A 24,439-nucleotide genomic window follows, 5' to 3' on the forward strand; every position below is an offset into this window, starting at 1 on the left:
GTGATCCTCCTACCTTGGCCTCCCGAAATACTAAGATTATAGGCATGAGCCACTGCGCCTGCCTGATTTTATGCATTTTTAAGTGTACAATTCAGTGGCATTAATTGCACTCATAATGTTGTGTAACCATCACCATTGTCTATTTTCAGACATTTTCATCAGTCCAAACAGAAACTCTATGACCATAGCAATAACTTGCCATTCTCCCCTCTCCCCAGCCCCTGGTAACCTGTAATCTACTTTCTATGAAGTTACCTATTCTAGATATTTCATATAAGTGGAATCACATAATATTTGTCCTTTTGTGTCTGGCTTATTTTACTTAGCATAATGTTTTCAAGGCTCACCATGTTGTAGCATGCATCACTACTTCATTCCTTTATTTTTTTCTTATTTTTTTGAGACAGGATCTCACTTTGTTGCCCAGGCTAGAGTGCAGTGGCGAGATCTCTGCAGCCTCCACTTCCTGAGTTTAAGCAATTCTCCTGCCTCAGCCTCCTGAGTAGCTGGGATTACAGGCATGCACTACCATGCCTGGCTAATTTTTGTATTTTTGGTAGTGATGGGGTGTCTCCATGTTGCCCAGGCTGGTCTTGAACTCCTGAGCTCAAGTGATCCACCTGCCTCAGCGTTCCAAAGTGTTGGGATTACAGGCATAAGCCACCATGCCCAGCCACTTCATTCCTTTTTAAGGCTGAATAATATTCCATTGTATGTGTTATGTACCACATTTTGCTTATCCATTCTTCTCTTGATGGACACTTGGGTCATTTCCACTTTTTGGCTGTTATGAATAATGCTGCAAAGAACATTCACATGCAAGTATCTGTTTGGATCTCTGTTGTCAGTTCTTTTAGGTATACACCTAGAAACAGAATTACTGAGTCTTATGGTAATTCTGTGTTCAACTTTTTGAGGAACCACCAAATTATTTTTAAACACTTAAAAAAATTAGTAAAGACGGGATCTCACTATGCTGTCCAGTCTGGTCTCAAACTCCTGGCTTCAAGTGATCCACCTGTCTCAGCCTCCCAAGGTTTTGGGATTACAGGCGTGTGCCACTGAATACCCATCTTTTCAATAAGTTTCAGTCCCCTCAAATTATGAGTAAATAAATGATATGCTCAAGGACTTTTATAGAGGAGTAGTCCCAGTTCTCATAAGCGAGGGCAATTCTAGGGTAAACTATGTGAGATCAGGCTGTAACTACCAGTTTAAGCACGTGGAAGAACCCTTCTGCTTTCTTTCCAGCACCACTGCTGACTTGGATCGGAAACTCTCCTTCTCACATTCTGATCACTCCTCTGAAATGTCGTTGCCTGAAGTCCAAAAGGATAAATATCCTGAGGAATTCAGCCTGCTTAAGTTGCAGACGAGTAAGTCACAGACCCTCCTCCACATGCTTCTGTCCCCCAGGTCTTTTCAGAAGTCTGCCATACTGTTGGCCACCATCATCGAAGGCCCACAACTGTCAAGCATTTGATGTACTTTATCTCAAAATTCACAAAACCTCTGCCAGGAAGCCATTATATGTTTTTCAAAAATAAAATGCCTTTATATAAAACCCATTAAAATACTGCAGAAAGACATTAAAATAATATAGAAGTACATAGAGTATAAAAACCCCTTCCCCAATATTTTTCAACAATATCCCTATTCTGCCCTATAGCTGTGAAGAGTCGATATATATTTTTCCAATATTTTGAAATGTGTGTGTGTGTATACATACACGTGTACATATATAGATATAAAATAAATGGGTTAGTATACAAACTGGTATAAATAGATCATGGACCTCTTTCTGTGTCAATACATATAGATCTATATGGTTAATATAGACATACCCATTTTACAGAGGAGGAAACTGAGGCTTTGAGACATTCAGTCATCCATAAAGCCACATGGCCAGGAAGTAGAGCAATGGGATCAGAACCCACACTTGCTTGCCTCGAAGCCTGTGCTCTTCTTGGATATCCCAGAGCCGACATTTCTCAAGCACCCCTAGAGCTGCTAGGGGATCTTTTATTGTTTAAAGTCACTGTTAGCCATCTTACAGGAAAAGTATCAGATGATGAAACAAAGGCACTGCAAGGTCCAGAAACTAGCCTGGGGTCTCACGACAGCTTTTCTCATTTGAAATTATCACGGGTCCATTTCCCGGTGTCACCGTAGCACATGCGTGTGCTACTGTTGCAGCCAACGCCATGTTTCCTCCACTTGAGGTGCCATGTGGATGGCACTGGCCTAGCCATTTGCTGGTTGATGGCATTCTATTTTTCCTACACCGTTATCAGAGTGAAGATTGTATCACAGGTACTTGTAAGACTGTCTCTGAGCTTCCCAATCAATACTTAACTTCCAAACATAAAGTTGGCTTTATTTTTGAAGGAGAGGGTGAAGAGGGCAAACAAAAACAAAGACGGCCTCTTAGATAGCTCTCCCCTGACTTCCCTTCCTTTTGTGTCTAGTCCCACAGAGTTTCACACTGTCTCTGATGTAGAACCAAGGGATTATACACATTAATTAAAGTTGTATAGCCAGATAGTGCCTGTGGAGTTTTCACAGCTTTTTGTCATCCAGTTGCATTATGAGGCTGGGAACAGTGCTAATGGAAGGCTTTCTGGTGTCTTGCAGAAGATGGGCATCGTCCTGAGTGGACATTTTACCCAAGGTTTAGCAGCAACATCCACACCTACCACGTCGGAAAGCAGTGCTTCTTTAATGGAGTCTTCCTCGGCAACAAGAGGTCTCTATCAGAGAGGACGGTGGACAAGTGCTTTGGGAGAAAGAAATACGGTGATGTTTCCTTCTGGGTCTTGACTGTGCAGTCCCCGAAAAACTCTCGAGTCGTGATTCTATAGGCCCTGCGTTCTGTAGCTGGGGGCAGCCCTGTAGAGTCACCATGTTCCCCTAGTGCAGCCAGGAAGACAGAAAAGTGAAGGGGACAGTTAGCAGGCTGCACGTTTTGGCAAAGAGCTCACAACAGATGCTAATCCACATTTTCTTTTTTCTCTGAATTTCATAAAATGCAAATGTGACATTTAAGTCATCAGATAAGTTCTCTCAGATACTTATTAATAGAAACCTCCATTGAAGTCTGAAGAAAAGAATTTATGTTCCAATTAGATGCTGCCTGGCATACACATTTAAATTGTACTTTATATTCTCCACAAGGAAAACATCCCATAAACCTCAGCCTGAAGTGCATGTTTTTATTTTATTGCTGATTTAATTAAAGGCTATTGAAATGAATATATATCTACCTGTGTATCTATATCTCCTTGGTTTGTAGCTCAGTGAGTTCTTTGCCCCAACCTACTTATAATAGACTTACCGAAAGACCCTCAAAAGTTGCCGAGTACCAACCGACCATTTATGACACATTTTTCTATATAAATCCCTGTGTAGGAGGCAACCATTGCTCCAGAAATAAATAGGATTGCTGTAGCAGGAATACAAAGAGAAAGAAGTAGACTGTTCTCATTTTTGAGTTTTAAAATAGACTTAAACTCACAACAGAGACAAATAGTTTTGAGAATTGAGGCTTTTATTTATTTGGGTAGAAAAATACGTAGAAAGCCATACTAAATGAGCTGGGAGAGTGGTCATTGATATGGAAATCTGTGAGGAGCCCTGCACCTTGCATTTTTTTTTTTTGTTTTTGAGACGGACTTTCGCTCTTGTTGCCCAGGCTGGAGTGCAATGGCGCGATCTTGGCTCACAGCAACCTCCGCCTCCCGGGTTCAAGCCATTCGCCTGCCTCAGCCTCCGGAGTAGATGGGATTATAGGCATGCACCACCACACCCGGTTAATTTTGTATTTTTAGTAGAGACGGATTTCTCCATGTTGGTCAGGCTGGTCTCGAACTCCGGACCTCAGGTGATCCGCCTGCCTCGGCCTCCCAAAGTGCTGGGATTACAGGCGTAAGCCACTGTGCCCAGCACTTTTTTTTTTTTAAGACAAGGTCTTGCTCTGTGGCCCAGGCTGGAGTGCAGTGCCACCATCTTGGCTCACTGCAGTTCCGAATGCCAGCCCCCCAGCCCCAGGCTCAAGCAATCCTCTAACCTCAGCCTCTAAGTTGCTGGGACTAGAGGCATGTGCCACCATGCCCGGCTGATTTTTCTATTTTTAGTAGAGACAGGGTTTCTCCATGTTGCCCAGGCCAGTCTCAAACTCCTGGGCCCAAGTGATTAGCCGGCCTTGGCCTCTCAAAGTGCTGGTATTACAGGTGTGAGCCACTGCAGCCAGCCTACCCTGCACTCTTGAGCTGCAAGTACCTATCAAAAGTAAATGGGATTATCATAATGACCCAAATCTTAATCTTGACTTATCGCTGCCCTCCTGGCTCAAAAGTAAACCACCTTATCCTGAATTTTATGTTTATGATTCTTCCCTCTCCTTTCCTTTCTTTTTCTTTCTTCTCCTTTCCTCTTCTTTTTCTTTCTTTCTTTCCTTCCTTCCTTCCTTCCCTCCTTCCCTCCTTCCTTCCTTTTTCCTTTCCTCCCTCCCTCTCTCCATCCTTTCATTTCTTCTTTCCCTTCTTCCTTTAGGGTTTTATAAATACTGAGTAAATGCAATGATATATTTATGAAACATTTGTTGACTATATAAAATGAAATATCACAAATACTTGCGTTCTTTTACTCCACTTAAGAAATAAAATTCTAACTTTATATTTGAAGCCTCCAATATCCTCTTCCCTGAATATTCCATCTTTCCTCCCCCAACTCCAGTGGTAACCCATATTTCACATTTTTTTAAAGAAAAACTTATTAGGTAAATTTTCAAACAATAGCAAAATGAAACCCGATGTACTCATCCACTTAGCTTCAATAATGATCAACACCTGGCTAACTTGTTTCATCATTACTCCTCCTCCCAGGGATTATTTTAAAGCAAATTTCAGACATCATATTATTTCATCTCTAAATATATCATATGTGCCTCTGATAGATAAGGATTATTTTATTAACATAACCACAATTCCATATCATAATATCATATTTTTAAAATTAACAGTAATTCCTTAATATAGTCAGTGTCCAAATATCCCATTGTCTCATAAATGCCATAATTTAAAAATATTTAGTTTGTTTGGATCAGGATCCAAGTAAGGCCCACAGATTGAAATTGGTTGGTATGTCTGTTAAGTTTCTTTCTCCCTCCTTTTTTCTTGCAATTTGTATGGTGAAGAAACTAGGCCTTATCCTGCAGTATTCACTATGATCAGGACTTTGCTGATTACATTGCTTGGTATCATTTAACAGGTTCCTCTTTCCTGTGTATTTCCTGTGAAGTGGTATTTGGGTCTACAGGCTTGATTCGTTTTAGTATGATTACTTCTTAGGTGATGTACAGTGACTTCTTTAAACATCAAACGCAATGGTCTTTTTCCATTTCTTCTCTTCCTTGATCTCACTGCAGCACTTGATACTGTCAAGCTTGACACTGGACACTTCTTCCTTTGTGAAATTCTCTCCCCACTCTTTCTTTCTTTTCTTTCTTTCTTTTTTTCTTTCTGTCTTTCTTTCTTTTTCTTTTTCTTCTTTTCTTCTCTCTTTCTTTCTTCCTTTTTTTTTTAGACAGAGTCTCGCTCTGTCACCCAGGCTGGAGTGCAGTAGCGTGACCTTGGCTCACTGCAACCTCCGCCCACTGAGTTCAAGCAATTCTCATGTCTCAGCCTCCTGGGATTACAGGCATGTGCCACCACTGCCGGCTAATTCTTGTCTTTTAGTAGAGACAGGGTTTCACCATGTTGGCCAGGCTGGTCTCAAACTCCTGACCTCAGATGATCCACCCGCCTCGGCCTCCCAAAGTGCTGGGATTACAGGTGTGAGCCACCACTCCTGGCCCCCACTCATTATTTCTTGGATGAGTTGAAGTGGTAGGCTCAGGGACTGCCAACCAGCTGCCATTTTAAACTGGAATGCAACGCATTATTATATCAAAAAATCAATCAAAATATCTTTAAATAATGGTTGACTGTTATCCATCAGCCATAACCAGGATATTGGTGGAGTTCCCTAAAGGCCTAGCTGTTGCCACAGAACAAAATGCCATCTATGATTGTAGGTGGTAGGGAAATAGATCTGAAAATACAATTTTCTATTGTGTAGCTCTTCCCACAGTACAGCATATTGTATTAGTCAGAATAGGATAGATTCTGCCGCAGTAACAGTCCCTGAAATCTCTGCAGCTTAAGCACTAAAGTTTGCTCCTTTCTCTTGTAAAGTCCACTGTGGATCCAGCAGCTCTCCAGGACAGCTCCTTTCCAAGGATGCCGTCTGCTTTTATCTGTGACCTTTCCATCTCAACCTGTGGCTTCTAAGATTGCCATAGAAGGGTAAAGAGAAAATGCTGGAAGGTTTTTCACATCAGCTCCTTAAATGCTTCTTTTTAAAGTGGCACATATCATCTCTGCTCACAATCTATCAGTCAGAACATGGCTCTACCTAAACGCATCGGGGCACTGAAATGTGGGGCAGAGTAAGTTATTTGGTGAACGGTTCGCTCCCTTATATGGCTATTTGTCTCTAAATGTATGTTTCCCATTTTCTACCTCCTGAATGTCTACATCCAGGAAATTGGATGGTCTGTCTAAAAACAAACAAGCATTAGAACTGATCATGCAGTGTTATGGGTCCATCAGCTATTGATACATAGTGGCCAGCCCTTTGGGCTGATACCTGTTTTGGTGAGATATCCAGAAATTATACCAAGGCCCCATATTGTACTTAATAGCTTAAACAAACATGTTATCTCAGAAGTATTGTTTGGGAGATTTTCCCCCTAAAAGTAACACCTTATACTGACATCACACCATTGCCTCTTTTTCTTCCTCCTGACATTATCTTGTGATATCTTTTACCATAGTCTATATATATATATATTTTTTTTTTGAGACAGAGTTTCGCTCTTGTTGCCCAGGCTGGAGTGCAATGGTGCGATCTCGGCTCACTGCAATCTCTGCCTCCCAGGTTCAAGCGATTCTCCTGCCTCAGCCTCCTAAGTAGCTGGGATTACAGGCATGTGCCACCATGCCCAGCTAATTTTGTATTTTTAGTGGAGACGGGATTTCACCATGTTGATCAGGCTGGTCTTGAACTCCTGATGTCAGGTGATCCACCTGCCTCGGCCTCCCAAAGTGCTGGGATTACAAGCATGAGCCACTGCGCCTGGCCACCATAGTCTATTTCTAGGTGTTCTCCTTAGACCACCTATATCATAATCAACTGGAGAGTTTATAAAAATTACTGGTTCTGGGAACTATTAGAGATCTTCTGAAACAGAATTTCTTGGGTTAAAGGCTGCATTTTAAACAAGTTTCCTAGGTGATTTTCAGGTGTGCTAAAATTTTGGAACCACTGTTCTATAGTATATGGCATTTACTGCTTTGTAGTGTTACCTTCATCTTTACATATGTCTCCCTATCTAGATAAGATTCCCTGGGGAGAAGTTTATACCTCAGCTATATAGCAATCGTATCCTCCAGATTAAAAAATAATTGGGATGAGGGGTATTAGTCCAGTTCTGATTTCAAATAATAATAATTGCTACTATTTCTTGGGTGCTTGTTATATGCTCACGTCATTATTATTTAGTATTCATGATAACTGCAAAGTAGCCATTTGAAATAAACAGTTTATAAATGAGGTTAAAAAGGCTTAGGAAGGTTAAATAAATAGCTCAAGGGCACAGAACTAGAAATTGCAGGAGTGAGTATGAACTCAGGTGCGACTGACTCCAAAGTCCAAACCCTTCCCACCACCTCTTGTTGTCACCCAACTCTTACTTGTCAGTGCCCTGGTTTGGTATGCAAAAGGTTTCAGATGCACTGTATATTTAATTAATTAATTAAATTTTTGAGACAGAGTCTCATTCTGTTTCCCAGGCTGGAGTGCAGTGGCATGATCTCGGCTTACTGCAACCTCCGTCTCCCGGGTTTAAGCGATTCTCCTGTCTCAGCCTCCCGAGTAACTGGGATTACTGGCGTGTGCCACCACACCCAGCTAATTTTTGTATTTTTAGTAGAGACAGGGTTTCACTGTGTTGGCCAGGCTGGTCTAGAACTCCTGGCCTCAAGGGGATTCAGTATATATTTTAAACCTCCACTCTCTCTGCTTTGAATCCTCAGCATCTCATACCCAGCAGGCACTCAATGCATGGGTGCAGTTGATGTTATTTCACTACACAGAAGAGCTAATCAAAAGTGTAATACAGTCAGTTATTGAAAAGGTTTTTGAAAGAGAAAGACAAAAAAGTAAATACTCTGGTAACCCAAGAAATTCCACCTGTCACGCTGATGGCTTTTCCGAGTTAGCTAGAAGAATCTGGGTGTGTGGCAAAGATGGAGGTCATGCTTCCAGCCACGTGTCCCTGCTTCTGAGCCCAAGGGTGATGAGTCTCGTAGTCCAGGCTTATTCTCTTAGGAGATGCATCTGGTGTAAGTGTGTGGGTTGATTTATTTATTTTAAATTTTAATTTTTTAAATAGGCAATTTTAAGGACTTTAGGTGTGTGGGTTTAAATGATCACCCTACACTAGGCTGATGCCTTCCACTCCCGTGATTAGTTTCTTGTTCCCAGGGCTTTAGCAGGGGCTGAGCTGGGTGTAAGAACCTCTGCTGAGTAATCTTGCTCTTCTCCAGGAAGCCACCTCCCACTGCTGCATGGCCCCAGTCCTTGAGGCAGAAGGAGCAAGACATCCTTAGTTGGTTTCCTTCCTGGACCCAGTCAGAGAGGCAGAGCCCCAAGGACACTTGTTTCTTCGGCTTCCTAAGACTCAGGGATTCAAAGTGCACTAATGCTCAGGAATGAAGAGATTTTTAGGTCAGAGATTTTTGGATCATTGCAAAGAAACCTCTGATTCACCTTATATTTTAAACCAAAACACTGCATCTGAATCTAACAATTCTTTTCCAGGGTGAGGTAGTTATAACAACACGTTTTGGAAAATGTCCCAAATATAGGCTCATCTCCTTAAGGCAAGATAATCACAAACAGAACTTTGAGAAACTTCTATGTAATTTATAATAAAATACTAAAATATCCTATTTCCATTGTCATGCCAATACTTACAGCAAATCTGTGGATCATCTTCAGCCCTTGTATGATTTTGTTTTCAAATCTTCTCCACAGATATTGATCCCAGGAATGGAATCCCAAAGTTAACTCCAGGGGACAATCCATATATGTACCCAGAACAGAGTAAAGGCTTCCACAAAGCAGGATCAACGCTCCCACCAGTAAATTTTTCAATGTAAGTGTATGTTAATACTAGCATTATATAGTTAACTTTAAAGGAATTGTGTCTCTCTACTATACAGAAATTATATTTTAAAAGGGATAGATGTCAACAAGATGTGATTGGATGAAAATTCCTTGAAAAGCTCATCTTTAGTTAATTAATGTCTGCACACATGCATGTGTATAATTAAAATTACACACAGGACTTGGACTACAAAAAAGTGGTTGTTAATTTTGTTCCTATCTCTATTATCACAGATTTGAAAACTTTTAAATTTTCATACTGAATCAGATTGTTGGCCATAGTGACTACTCTGTGGGTGGACTTAAACTTGGAAATAAACTTAGACCAAAGTGATGGAGAAAAATGGGAGGATCATTACATTAAAAGAAAAATAGTTGGTGTATTACATTTTTTTTTTTTTTTTGAGATGGAGTCTCGCTCCGTCGCCCTGGCTGGAGTGCAGTGGTGCCATCTCAGCTCACTGCAAGCTCTGCCTCCCGGGTTCACGCCGTTCTCCTGCCTCAGCCTCCCGAGTAGCTGGGACTACAGGTGCCCGCCACCACACCTGGGTAATTTTTTGTATTTTCAGTAGAGATGGGGTTTCACCATGTTAGCCAGGATGGTCTTGATCTCCTGACCTCGTGATCCGCCCGCCTTGGCCTCCCAAAGTGCTGGGTAGTTGGTGTACTACATTTAAAATATTATTTAAAAAAATTAACCATGTGGGATATAATGATGTTGACTAAAAATGATCAAAACTAAAATCTGTGGGCCAGGCGCGGTGGCTCACGCCTGTAACCCCAGCCCTTTGAGAGGCCAAGGGTGGGGTGGGGTGGATCGCCTGAGGTCAGGAGTTCAAGACCAGCCTGGCCAACATGGTAAAATCCTGTGTCTACTAAAAATACAAAAATTAGCTGGGCACGGTGGCAGATGCTTGTAATCTCAGCTACTCAGGAGGCTGAGGAAGGAGAATTATTTGAACCTGGGAGATGGAGGTTGCAGTGAGCCGAGATTGCAGCGCCACACTCTAGCCTGGGCGACAGAGTTAAGACTCCATCTCAGAATAAATAAAATAATATAAAATCTGTGGGCCAGGCACAGTGGCTCATGCCTGTAATCCTAGCACTTTGGGAGGCTGAGGCTGGAGGATTGCTTCAGCCCAGGCATTCCAGACCTACCTGGGCAACATGGAGAAACCCCTTCTCTACAAAAATACAAAAAATTAGCTGGGCATGGTGGTGCGTGCCTATAATCCCAGCTACTTGGGAGGCTGAGGTGGGAGGATCACCTGAGCCTGAAAGGTTGAGGCTGCAGTGAGCTGAGATTGTGCCACTGCATTCCAGCCTTGGGGACAGAGTGAGACCCTGTCTCAAAACATACGTAAAATAAAATAAAATAAAATAAAATAATAAAATAAAATCTGCGGTTCTTACAGTTTTGAAGTCAATACTTGAAAATTAAAATTGGAAAACAGGACATTCTATTGAATACAATGATGTATTGATCTCTTTGCTGTAGATGGCATACCAGTTTTATGATTGCCTTTTCTGTTTTTCAGAGTGCCTTATGAAAAGAAATTTGATACATTTATTCCACTTGAGCCTCTTCCACAAATTCCCAAGTGAGTTCTCTTACCATGTTTTGTGTTATCCCATCTTTATTAAATATCGATTATTTTATTGTTTCCTTATGTGGAGGAGCAGGTAGATAACCAGGACACAGGACCCTTTTGAATCCCAGCAGGAGGGTGGGGCAGTTTGTAAGGAAGGTGTTTGGATAGACATTCTGTAGAGTCTGCAATTGGGATGGTCACATAGTCAACAGATGTAATTGACAAACTACCAGTTGCCATGTGTTGTGCTAGCCATGCACTATAGGAGAGTTCACATGGAACAAAAAGACAGGGTTCCTGATTCCTAGAACATGAGTATGTTGGGAAAAAAAGACACATACTTAAATGATTGCAACTGGGGAGAATGGTTAGAGTTTCAAGAGGCAGAAAGAAAGCTAACAGAGCACTTCTGTGTTTGAGGGAAATATCATTCCTTTAATTTCATACTTTTGCTTCACTCCATTCTGAACCTCACTTATTTACCTAAGCAGGTTTCTGACCTATAAAGAGATATTTTCTTTTCTTTCTTTCTTTTTTAACTTTCTAATACAAAACAGTCTCCTATGAGTGGGCATGTGTCCCAGGGTCTGACCCACTCTGGAGCTCAGTGGGAATAAAAACCTTTTATTCCAAACTTGAGATTTTAATGTCTTTATTATGTGCATTGTTACTTATGGCACACGATTAGGGCTTCTCATGTCCGTACTTTACATTTTTAATAAACACTATTCTAGAATATTCCAGATAATAGCAATTGCCTAAATTTCATCACTCTACTATTTTAGCTTTTGTATATTACCTTTCATATGCAAATATGTTTTTACATGTATAAACCCCAGAATACCAATTAGTCTGGTTTTCCTAAAAAGAAAGGTTTTTTTTTTTTTCTTGAAGTACAAAGCTAGCTGGGTGCAGTGGCTCACACCTATAATCCCAGCGCTTTGGGAGGCCAAGGCAGGGGGACTGCTTGAAGCCAAGAGATTGAGACCAGCATGGGCAACATAGTGAGACCCTATCTCTACAAAATATTTTTTAAAAAAATTAGCCAGGCATAGTGGTATGCAACTGTAGTCCTAGGTACTTGGGAGGCTGAGGCAGGAGGGTTTATTGAGTCTATGAGTTCGAGGCTGCAGTGAGCTACGATTGTGCTATGCACTCCAGCCTAGGTGACAGAGCAAAACCCTGTCTCAAATTTAAAAAAAAAAAAAAGAGAGAGAAGTCGATCAGCATATTCCTCTGTGCTATGGTCAATAAGACAATTGTGAGACTTGGACCCTTTCCTCAGGGACAGTCACCCTAATGAAAAAGTCTACTAACCAGTTAGTCATGGCAGAAGTGACAAAGGCTTCTGTTGCTGGATTTAGCATTTATTGTTTCCTAGATTCTCTATTTTGTTCTGTAGTGTCTAGTTTGCTGTTAGTCCTATCCAGTGATTATGTATTTCGATCTTTAGAAATTCTATTTGATTCTTTTTTATATCTGTTGTTCTTTCCTATTTTCATGTTTTCCTTAAATACTTGGACATAGTAATAGCTGTTTAAAGATTTTTGTTTGCAGGCTGGGCGCGGTGGCTCATGCCTGTAATCCCAGCACTTTGGGAGGCTGAGGCTGGCGGATCACGAGGTCAGGAGATTGAGACCATCCTAGCTAACACAGTGAAACCCTGTCTCTACTAAAAATACAAAAAATTAGCTGGGCGTGGTGGCAGGCGCCTGTGGTCCCAGCTACTCGGGAGGCTGAGGCAGGAGAATGGCGTGAACCTGGGAGGCAGAGCTTGCAGTGAGCCAAGATGGTGCCACTGCACTCCAGCCTGGGCGACACAGCGAGACTCCGTCTCAAAAAAAAAAAAAAAAAAGATTTTTGTTTGCAGCCGGGCACGGTGGCTCACGCCTGTAACCACAGCACTTTGGGAGGCTGAGGCAGGCAGATTGAGGTCAAGAGATCAAGACCATCCTGGCCAACATGGTGAGACCCTGTCTCTACTAAAAACACAAAAATTATCTGGGTATGGTGGCGCGCACCCGTAGTCCCAGCTACTCGGGAGGCTGAGGCAGGAGAATCGCTTGAATCCGGGAGGCAAAGGTTGAAGTGAGCCAAGATCGCGCCACTGCACTCCAGCCTGGCGACAGAGTGAGACTCCATCTCAAAAAAAAAAAAAAAGATTTTTGTTTGCTAATTCTATTATTTGTGTCATTTCTGGGTGTGTTTCTACTGACTGATTTTTCTCCTGATTATGGGTCACATTTTCCTGCTTCCTGGTATGTCTAGTAATTTTTATTTGGATACTGGACATTATAATTTTATATTGTTGAGTATTTGGATTTTGTTGTCTTTTTAATTTTATTTTATTTTATTTTTATTTAATTTATTTTTTTTAGATGGAGTCTCACTTTGTCACCAGGCTGGAGTGCAGTGGCGCAATCTGGGCTCACTGCAACCTCCGCCCCCAGGTTCAAGGGATTCTCCTGCCTCAGCCTCCCGAGTGGCTGGGATTACAGGCACGTGCCACCACACCCAGCTGATTTTTGTATTTTTAGTAGAGACAGGGTTTCACTATGTTGACCAGGCTGGTTTCAGTCTCCTGACTTCGTGATCCACCTGCCTCGGGCTCCCAAAGTGCTGGGATTACAGGCGTGAGCCACCGCAACAGGCCTTGTGGTCTTCTTTTAAAGAGTGCTGGTCTTTGCTGTAGCAGGCAGTTAAGTCACTTGCAGTTTGGTTTGAGGCTTGTTTTCAAGCTTTGTTAGGGTGTGTCTAAAGCAGTCTTTAGGGATAGTTTAACTCCATTACTAAGTAAGATGTGGCCCTTTTAGAGTCTCTGCAGAATACCTTGAGTGATCAGTGAGGAGTCTTCACTTTATTTGGTGGGAACTAAAATGATTTTTAGCCCTTTGTGAGCCCATTCAGTTCCCAGTCACTCTATTGTCTGATCTTGTGGAGTTCTACCCTACACATGTGTGTCTTAATATTCAGCAAAGACTCAAAGGAAGTGCTGTGTAAATTTCTTACTTTCATTTTTTTGTAAAGTTCCTTCTTCCCCAGAACTCTGCCCTGCAGCTTCCAGTCCTCCAAGACTCTCTGAACTTGGATCTTCGGCTCCTCAAACTCATAGAGAATGCCATGCTCTGTATGGGGTTGCTCATCCTGCGCTGTGGTCTTGAATGTGCCTCCAGGCAAAGCTGGGTGATTACAGGAATCTCTTCATTTGCTTTCCTTTTCTTTAGGATCACAATCCTGTGCTGCCTGTTGTCTCATTCTGAAAATTGTTATTTCATACATTTTGTCCAGTTTTCTACTTGTTTAAGTCAGGAGAGTAAATCTGATCCCCGCTACTTCATTATGGCTGGAATTATTATCTATGAATAGAAATGTTATTATCTATCATCTATTAATAAAAATTGTAGGTTTTTTCCCAAGTTATTTGATGAATCAGTTTTGTACTGCTCCATTACTGTCATCAAAGTTATTCATATCTTTAAATAGTGTAGTAATTGTGCTTGGAAATTGAAGAATGTTAAATCTGCAAATGCAACAATCCACCTGTAAAATAAGAACAAAACCTGATAACCAGAACCAGATAAAGTTGCCAAGTCTTCTCTAGTTAGTGACAGAGAGAGCCAGAATTAGAATAAAAATTAGGGAGGTAAGATTACTTATTGAAAAGGTCCCTATAATGTGCAGTACGTTTACAGGGATTATTTATTCAACTCAGCAGACATCCTTTGAGTACCGTTTATGCACTTAATCTACAGGAGAAATGGGAAGGTGGTGAGGTAATGGAGGCAGGGATCACAAAGATGAATAAGATATGATATTTGTTTCAAGGCTCATTGTCTATTGTGGGGAGAGACCACTAGATGAGTAATCATAAAACAATTGAAAGCAAATATGGTACAATGTGTACATAGAGGAAAGACATGGGGGAAGTTGAGGACATGTTGCAGAGGAGGTGGTACTTGATCTGGGTCCTAGATGAGGCATTGCAGTTAATGTATCTTCCAAGGACAAAGTATTATGGGATGCATCTATATTAGGTCACTTAATATTTATTTTTAGATTTCCACATGTGCTTGAAAAGAAAGTGTATTCCACTTAATCAGGATGGAAAGTTAGATACATATACAGAAGATTGACTTTATTGGTTATGTTGTTTAGCCCCTATATTTCCTTACTTTTGTTCACTTGGCCTAGTTAGGACTGAGAGTTAGTGTGAGAGTTAGGGTGTCTGAATATTAGCATTTCGACTATTTTTGTTGTTAATTGTGTCTTTTAGCATTATGAAAGTATCTTTATTTTTCTCATTTAATACTTTTTGTCCTAAAGTATACCTAGCCAGTTATTAAGGTTCTAATTCTTACTTTATTTTATTTGCATCTGAACTTTGCCCATTCTTTTTGCCCATTCTTTTGCTTTTGAAGCACTTTGCTTTTAGGGTAGAATTGGATTCTGCTCTGTGAGCCAGCTTGAAAATATTTTCTTTAATTCAGGTGAATTAGGCCACTTGTATTTATTGATTAGACTGATATATTTGATTTCAGTTCTGTTACATTATTTGTTACATTTATTAGGTGTACTGTATTACATTTAGTGTGAGTCTTTCAGTGTTTGATTGTTTCAACAAAGGCTGAAAAATGCTTTCTTTTGATATTTAGAAATGCTCGTGTTTTTGTTCTAGTAGTTCTTTATGCTAGTATCTTTATACATTGCTCTTAGTCCTGCTTTTCTTATTTGGGTTTCTACTATTTGGCTCGTTGGCTTTAAGTGATAACTTTGACTTTCACCAATTACCTATGTGGTAACCGTCCTCTTCGTTCTTGCAGGGACTTCCCTACCCCCAGCAGTTTTATCAGGGCATTTTGCCAATTGTGGTATATTTCTCCCCTAAAGCACGAGAATTCTAGCTTCCAAAAGATGAAAACATTTTGCATCTGCCTGCTCCAACTCATCCCAGAGTCACACTTCCTACTACCTATTGGACCACATGCAGCCCAGAAATGTCCTTTCAGGTCTCAGTGGCTCTGGGAAGACTCTGGGTATCTGCATTAGCCAAGGTCCCAGCAGAAAACAGAAAGCACACTCAGCTGGGATTCTGAAGACAGCTTAAGGAAAGGGACTATTTATGGGTGTGTGGGCAGGGTTGGGGGAACCCACATGGGAGGGTGAAGCACCCAGAGGCTCATGACAGTGGGAAGCGTTACTACTCTTGGGTCTGAGCAGCAAGAAGAGGGATCACAGTTTGCAGAACAGTAAGCGCTGGAGCTCTGGGAGAAGGGCTGCCCAACAGGAGCTGTGGCACTGCCAGAATTGGGGTGCCTTGGGAGACAGGACATCGGGGGAGGAACTAGGTAAGAAATGCCCTAATTTCTGTCCACCTTCTGATCTCCTATCGGTGCCATCAGCCAAGCCCAGCTCAAAGGTGGAAGCACGGGTGGGGACGGTGGCTCATGCCTGTAATCTCAGCACTTTGGGAGGCCAAGGTGGGAGGATCATTTGGAGTCAGGAGTTCAAGACCAGCCTGACCAACATGGTAAAGCCCCATCTCTACTAAAAGTACAAAAATTAGCTGGGCGTGGTGTCATGTGCCTGTAGTCCCAGCTACTTGGGAGGCTGAAGCAGGACAGTCACCTGAACCCGGGAGGCGGAGGTTGCAGTGAGCAGAGATCGCACTCCAGCCTGGGCGACAGAGTGAGACTCTGTCTCAAAAAACAAACAAAAAAATGTGGGCTGGGTATAGTGGCTCACAACTGTAATCCCAGCACTTTGGGAGGCCGAGGCAGGTGGATCACCTTAGGTCGGAAATTCGATACCAGCTTGACCAACAAGGTGAAACCCTGTCTCTACTAAAAATACAAAAATTAGCCAGATGTGGTGGCATGTGCCTATAGTCCCAGCTACTCGGGAGGCTGAGGCAGGAGAATTGCTTGAATCTGCGAGGCGGAGGTTGCAGTGAGCTGAGATTGTGCCACTGCATTCCAGCCTGGGTGATGGAGTGAGACTTTGTTTCAAAAAAAAAAAATGTGGAAGCACAGAGGAGCCCAGGTGATACTAGCTGCAAGGTCAGCCTCTTGGCAGAGAAGGGCTGAACAAGAGAGTCTGAGGCAGGAGCAAACGGTGAACAACTAACATATTTTATTTTGAAGCTGGTCTCCTAAATTGGAGGTCTTTTTACTTTTGGAGCACATAATTTCTTATCCGCTGTTGGTGTTTGTAAATTTTGCATCAAACTACAACTCAGGGTGTTGTCTTCTTCCCACAGCTTGCCTTTCTGGGTGAAGGAGAAGGCCAACAGTTTGAAAAATGAGATACAAGAGGTTGAGGAGCTTGACAACTGGCAGCCAGCAGTGCCCTTAATGCACATGCTACTCCTTCCTGGTGGGTTAAAGAAACTTCAAAGAATAGTGTAAAAACTGGAGGAGTCCGCCGGGCATGGTGGCTCACTCCTGTAATCCCAGCACTTTGGGAGGCTGAGGCGGGCAGATCACAAGGTCAGGAGTTCAAGACAAGCCTGACCAACATGGTGAAACCCCGTCTCTACTAAAAATACAAAAATTAGCTGGGTGTGGTGGCGCGTGCCTGTAATCCCAGCTACTCAGGAGGCTGAGGAAGGAGAATCACTTGAACCTGGGAGGTGGAGGTTGCAGTGAGCTGAGATTGTGCCACTGCACTCCAGCCTGGGCAACAGAGCGAAACTTTGCCTCAAAAACAAACAAACAAACAACAAACAAACAAACAAAACAAAACTGGAGGAGTCCAGAGAACAGGATTTTGAGAGGCTTCACAGTGGAAAGGAGGGCAGGCAAAGTATCTCCTGGAGTGGATGTGTCTTCTGTCCCGAGGTGGTCTCATGGGCAGATGTCATAGCCAAGCATTGGGGGTCGAGTGTATTGATTGAGAATTGTTAGTTTTGTAATGGAAGAAAACCTGTAACTCCATGCCTCTATCCACAGGTGCTTTGGACTTTCCAAGACAATCCTGAGCATAAACAGGCCCACAAAACATGTGCTGACTGCACTCTGGCGACCCTTTTCCAGTTGTTTTTTGTCATGTGACTGTTCTAAATCCAGTGTTTGACCCTTATGAGGAAGTGTTGTGCTTTGCTTTTTTAAAACTTTATATTTTGAAAACTTTCACATTTACATAAAAGTTGCAAGAATTGTACAACAAACACCTGCATATCCTTCACATGGATTCTATCATTGTTAATATTTGTTCAAACTTTCTCTCTCTCACAATATTACAGTTACCATTTTGCTGAACTCTTTGAGAGTGAGTGGCAGATATTGTAACCCTTTACACCTGTATACCTACATACCTCAGCATGTATCTTCTAAGGTCAAGGATGTTGTCTAACAACCACAACACAAATACCAAACTCACAGAATTTAACACTGATAAAATATTATTAACATTTAGTCCACATTCAATTTTAGTCAATTATATTTAGTTTTCTAAGGATGCCCTCAAATCAATCATAAAATACAGACATTATGTGAGTGTCTTAGCCTGTTCAGGCTGCTATAACAAAACGCCATAAACAGAATGGCTTATAAACAATAGGAATTCATTTCTTACAGTTCTGGAGGCTGGGAAGTCCAAGCACAGGGTGCTGGCAGGTTCAGTGTCTGCTGAGGGCCAGCCTTCTGGCTCATAGATAGTACCTTCTTGCTGTGTCCTCATATGATAGAAAGGGTGAGCTAGTCCTCTGGGGTCTCTTTTACAAGGGCACTAATCTCATTCATGAGGGCTCTGGTCTCATGACCTAATCGCCTCCCAATGGCCTTACCTCCTAATACCATCACCTTGGGGATTAGGTTTCGACATATGCATTTTGGGGTGGGGAGGACAAACATTTAGACCATAGCAGTGAACTTTCATTGCTTTTGGTAAAACTTTTCATTTTATTAATACCTTTTGGAATATTTCTCTAATGTTGACTTGGTACATGTCAGAAAAACATGAAGGCTGGATCTATACCAGGTAATACTATTGCCCTGTAGCTGCATTCCCCAGTTTAGTATTGCCTATCTACAATAGCCAAGCAGGGTGAGAGCTCAGTGACCACCAGTCATGAGTTTTAGGGCCTCCTGTCAATCAGACAAGAAGCAAACATTTGGAGGAAAAGGTGAAAACAAAAGCTGCCTCACAGGCTTTGACACAGTCAAACTAGTGACTCACGGCATTTTTACAGCCAATCTCTTTCTCCACTAGGGAACCCCCTTGGCTGGCTAATGAAGGCTGCAGATCTAGTCTCTCCAAAACCTTAAAGTGGAAAGAGATTGGGGTCCATGCTGAGACTCAACATGTCTATGACATGAGCATGATTTATTTCCCAAAATGTTTGTTGTCTCCAGTCACAGCCAAAGTGAATGAAGCAGGTTTAGAACACGATACATTTAGCCAGGTGTGGTGGCTCATGCCTGTAATCCCAGCACTTTTGGAGGCCGAGGCAGGCGAATCACTTGAGGTCAGGAGTTCGAGACCAGCCTGGTCAACATGGCGAAACCTGTCTCTACTAAAATCACAAAAATTAGCCAGGCAAGATGGTGGGCACCTGTAATCCCTGGTACTTGGGAGGCTGAGGCAGGAGAATCGCTTGAACCCAGGAGGCAGAGGTTGCAGTGAGCCAAGACCATGCCATTGCACTCCAGCCTGGGCGACAAGAGCGAAACTCCATCCCAAAAACAAAGAAGCAAACAAAAACCACAATGCATTCATGGCACCTTCATATGTGCCTCTAGACTAACTGGCAGAGAGCATGGTGCCTACTGCCAGCTGCTGTGCCTGACCACTCCTTGGGTTAACATCAGCATACATCCGTGCTAATCCTCTGGCCCCTGGGTCACAGGTCCACCCCTGCTCCCAACATAATAATTTAAAAAAACACCAAATAATTTTTAAAAAGACAGAGGCTGCCAAGAGATTTTCCAGGACACATTAACTTCTGAAAAGATAATAATTTTTTGTGCCTCTATTACTTAAATATAAAAAAGTCTTCTTTCCCCTAGTCAAAAACAATGCCCCACCCCTAAAAAAAAAAGTCGACTGCAACCACCAGGTGGGTTAGTAATGGAGGACACAATATAGAACAAAAAAAGATTCTGCAGAGATTTCCTGGTGAGATTATCTAGGTGGCACAGGAAACTGCTCTCAGAAGGTTCCCTGGTGTTTTGGAAGGAGGGAGTCCTACACCATAAATATATTAAGGAAAACAACTGGCTGGGCGTGGTGGCTCACGCCTGTAATCCCAGCACTTTGGGAGGCCGAGGCAGGCGGATCACAAGGTCAGGAAATCGAGACCATCCTGGCTAACATGGAGAAACCCTGTCTCTATTAAAAACACAAAAAAATTAGCCGGGCATGGTGGTGGGCACCTATAGTCCCAGGACTGTACTATACTCGGGAGGCTGAGGCAGGAGAATGGTGTCAACCTGGGAGGCGGAGCTTGCAGTGACCCAAGATTGTGCCACTGCACTCCAGCCTGGGCAACAGAGTGAGACTCTGTCTCAAAAAAAAAAAAAAAAAAAAAAAAGAAAGAAAGAAAGAAAGAAAAACAACCAAAATACAGTTTTAGAAGGTTTGGAGTAGTCTCTAGGTTTCAAAGAGGTCTATATAATTCCTAGATGCTGCTCTAAGTAGATATGATTTGATTCCTTTTTCTTTTAATCCAGGCCGCAAAAACCATGAGTTAAAAAAAAAAAACACACAAAAAAACAAAAAAACCCTACACAACTGTTAGATGATTGAACTTCTGGAGTTGCAGAGCTACATTTCATCCCCTGAAAATCAGGGCAGTTTTCGCTGGATCTGGTGTTCTCTGTGGGTACATCTCGATGGCCAGGCCTTATTCCACGGCACCTCAATAGCTGTCAGGTAGAGTCCCACTGCCAACTTTGGACAGCATGAGTATGTCTACATGTGTGGGGAGACAAAGGCATAGAGAAAGGCCACATGGGAAAAATATGTGCATATCATAGCTGTTCCAGCTTTTGCTTCTTTCCAGCTAGAAAGAGGTTGAACCTGTTAGATGTAAAGATCCCCTTCACCTCACTGTAGGGTCTTTGGTAAATAAAAACATGTGGGTGCAGAGGTGTGTGTGTGTTCATTTCTTACTTTCAATAACTGAAGTTCAATAGAAATAAACTATATGTGAAACTGTACAAGTAAATTTCTTAGTGTGCAATTTTACATTGCACAGAGGTATTCTAATTTTGGATCCTGAGATAAATGAAAAATGGCCTCTGTGGACATGAAGAAACATTGTATTATTCAGCTAGTGGCACCAACGTTCGAATTAGTGATCTCTGAACTCCAAGTTACCAAAATGTTAAGATAGTAGGATATTAAACTTCTAAAATTCCACAAGGAATTTAGGAATATACTGTAGGATTCCACTAATTGTCCACATTTCTAATACGAGGCACTCAGTTTGGTTAGTTTTGTTTTGTTCTTAGGCATTTTGGTCTCAAAATCTAGGCAGGTAAACACATTGTTTACAGGACTTGACTTGGTGAAGTATTTTAGAGTTGGAGTCCTTCAAGATCATGTCCCTGTCCTAAAGAGGCTTTTCTTTCCTGGCTGGGAAATCAGGAGAGAGTACTTGGGTATATAATTACCTCTACCCAGAACTGAGCCACATGCCTGATGCAGGATGGTGCACCTTTTTACGGGGTCTACGAGCCAAGTTCCCGGCACACTCTGGGAGAGGATGTGGGAGCCCATTTGAGATGACTGGTGTCCTTCCCATGCTGGGGAGCCCCAAGAGGGACTGTGGCCTGATGCCACCCTCAGGAATGGGGAGGCCACTACTGACTCACCTGGGAGCCAACACTGAGGCTCCTAAATCCAGGCTATAACGCTTACATGAAAAGTAAACATTTTGTGGTGTGCATGAAGGGTCCTAGCCTTATATCAAACAAGCAGCCAAAATATCCCAATGTCTTATTTTCTGAGGAAATGTGTCTGCCTCCACCAAATGTGGTGTGGGGGCAGCAGACGGATCCAGCTTCCAGTGGTGAAGCTGTGAGCAAGGGTATGCTTATCTGGCTAGAAATGTGTTCTTTTGTCTGGGCACAGTTTGGGCTGGAGTAAAAGTTGGGATTCTGTGAGACAGAATGGATTTAGGGGCATAGTGATACTAAATATTGTTTGTTCTTTATTTAAAATTCATTTAAATGGGAGCTCTGCATTTTTTTTTTTTTTTTTTTTTTTGAGACGGAGTGTCGCTCTGTCGCCCAGGCTGGAGTGCAGTGGCGCCATCTCGGCTCCCTGCAAGCTCTGCCTCCCGGGTTCACGCCATTCTCCTGCCTCAGCCTCCCAAGTAGCTGGGACTACAGGCACCCGCCACCACACCTGGCAATTTTTTTTGTTTTTTTAGTAGAGACGGGGTTTCACCGTGTTAGCCAGGATGGTCTTGATCTCCTGACCTTGTGATCCGCCCGCCTCAGCCTCCCAAAGTGCTGGGATTACAGGTGTGAGCCACTGCGCCCGGCCGAGCTCTGCATTTTTATTTGTCAGAACTGGCAACTTATAGTGCAGGTGGTACAAAGGAGATAGATTTGAGGACTAAGTAGGAGGTCAAGGTGGTGAGACTCTGGGATGACTTGGGAATGGGTGGGGTAAAAATATACGAGAAGGAGAAATGGCAACTGGATGGATGATGGTGTAGTTGCCAGGGCCATCTGGACCTCATGTAGCATCTTTGTACAACTAGAGAATGATGCCCTCTTGGTGGACACAGCCCTGTGGATGCACAGCTTAGTGTGCAAGCTGGATTTAAATCCCCATGTCCTTGTTGTGCAGTGAACTTCTTACACAACCATACGCAGCAGCCTTGTGCTATTTGCTGAAATGAGGCATGCTGGGGAAGTACAGTTTTTTTGGGAGGAGGTCAATGTTGGGCAATTTGACATTGAGGAACTTGTGACACTGGTGGAACTATCTAGGGTGTAGTCGGGCATATAAATCTGGGGTCTGGATATATGCATGTGAAAAATAAAGTCCCCTGTGAGACATGTATATTCTAAGCCTGTGACATGTAGATGCAGGGGCTAGATATAAATTACACAATTGGAATATCCATCCCAAACTGAGCAATGAGCTCAAAAAGACCCTCAAACCTCAGGGCCTGAGCAAAAGCAAATTCTCCTTGGGATCATTTCTCCACTTCAGGGCACAGGGGACTCCCTAGAGAACACCCACAAAGGTGAACCCCTGAGAAAGAACTATAAAACCACAATTGGTTCCACCACAAGGAATTGTCAATGGATGAAACTCAAGCCAATTTAGGTGATGTTTTCAGCAATACAACATGAATTATCAGGATTTAGGATGCTTGGAAATCATTTTGTAGCAACTTGACACCAGGACATTAGCTTTTCCCAATGCTGGTTGAGGAATTTCTAAATGGGAAGGAGGGGCTTATGGATGGCAATCTGGTGGATGGGTTGGGGCTAGAGGACCTGTCTTGAAATGATATCATCATGCAATGCATAACGACATTTTGATCAACTCTAAACTGCATATATGATGGTGGTCCCATAAGATTATAATTCCATATTTTTACTGTATCTTTTCTTTATTTTTTATTGTTTTGCAGATGTCTTTTAACAATTATTAGAAGACATTTTACTGATAAATGTTTTTACTGTACCTTTTCTGTATTTAGATACACAAATGCCATTGTGTTACAATTGCCTATGGTATTCAGTACAGTAACATACTGTACAGGTTTGTAGCCTAGGAGCAAAGGGTTATATATACCATATGGCCTAGGTGTGTAATAGACTACTGCATCTAGATTTGGTGTGAGTACATTCTGTGATGTTCTCACAACAGTGAAATCGCCTAACGATGCGTTTCTCAGAACGTATCCCTGTCATTGACACATGACTGCATTTGCAAAGCAGGACAGTATTTTTATTTAAATTATTATGCATGTTTATTTGGGGAGATGACGAAGATTGTGAGAGTCATTAATCCTGCCTCTAAACTATGCCTTGCTGTTGCCATAGGCTTTTGCCCCTAATTTTAGCCCTTTCCTGCATAGTTTCTTGGTGGTGAAAAAACTGGATGAAAGGGAAACTAGAATTTTGATTGCATTCTCTGCTAAGTAAATGTCAATCCATTCAGAACCAGCTACCCAGAGACGGGTGAGGGGTAGGGAAATGGGGACCATGCAACCTAAAAATCCTCCTGCTAACATCTCTGGTTCCCCTTTGTAAGTCGGATGGACTTCTAACCTCTTTTTCCTGAGCCAGAGTTTCCCAAATTGTGTTTCCTGAGTGTCAATGGATATATAACAAAAAAGGTTTTTAGGGTTAAATTAGTTTGGAAATGCTATATAGCAAGTCCTCATTTTTATCACTGTTAGGTTTTTGGAAACTGCAACTTTAAGCAAAAGGATGTGTCATGTAATCAATTTTACCATAGGCTAATTGATATAAACAAGAGTTAAGTTTCTATGGCATATTTCTGGTCACAAAACATCAACGAACTTCTAAACAAAGACCAAAACACTTCTAATATTAAACATTGAAATAAGTGTAAGCTATGCATACATTTAAGAAAGATTAGGCTGG

General features: G+C 42.2%; 1 protein-coding gene across 6 annotated transcripts in view; it reads left to right on the top strand.

The window, feature by feature from the left end:
* Window positions 1–17,939, top strand: part of SPATS1 (spermatogenesis associated serine rich 1) — a 34,488-nt gene extending 16,549 nt beyond the window's left edge. For all 6 annotated transcript variants that reach the window (XM_518511.8, XM_009451371.3, XM_016955625.2 and 3 more), the window contains 6 exons: window positions 1,252–1,376; window positions 2,635–2,796; window positions 9,139–9,259; window positions 10,809–10,871; window positions 17,119–17,234; window positions 17,810–17,939. In XM_518511.8, the coding sequence (XP_518511.4) occupies window positions 1,252–1,376; window positions 2,635–2,796; window positions 9,139–9,259; window positions 10,809–10,871; window positions 17,119–17,234; window positions 17,810–17,838 (616 nt within the window). In that variant the 3' untranslated portion in view covers window positions 17,839–17,939. The remainder of the gene's footprint in view (window positions 1–1,251; window positions 1,377–2,634; window positions 2,797–9,138; window positions 9,260–10,808; window positions 10,872–17,118; window positions 17,235–17,809) is intronic.
* The last annotated feature ends 6,500 nt before the right edge of the window (window positions 17,940–24,439 follow it).

The sequence above is a fragment of the Pan troglodytes genome, chromosome 5 (genome assembly GCF_028858775.2).
Source record: "Pan troglodytes isolate AG18354 chromosome 5, NHGRI_mPanTro3-v2.0_pri, whole genome shotgun sequence".
In the NCBI taxonomy this organism is placed as follows: Eukaryota; Metazoa; Chordata; class Mammalia; order Primates; family Hominidae; genus Pan; species Pan troglodytes.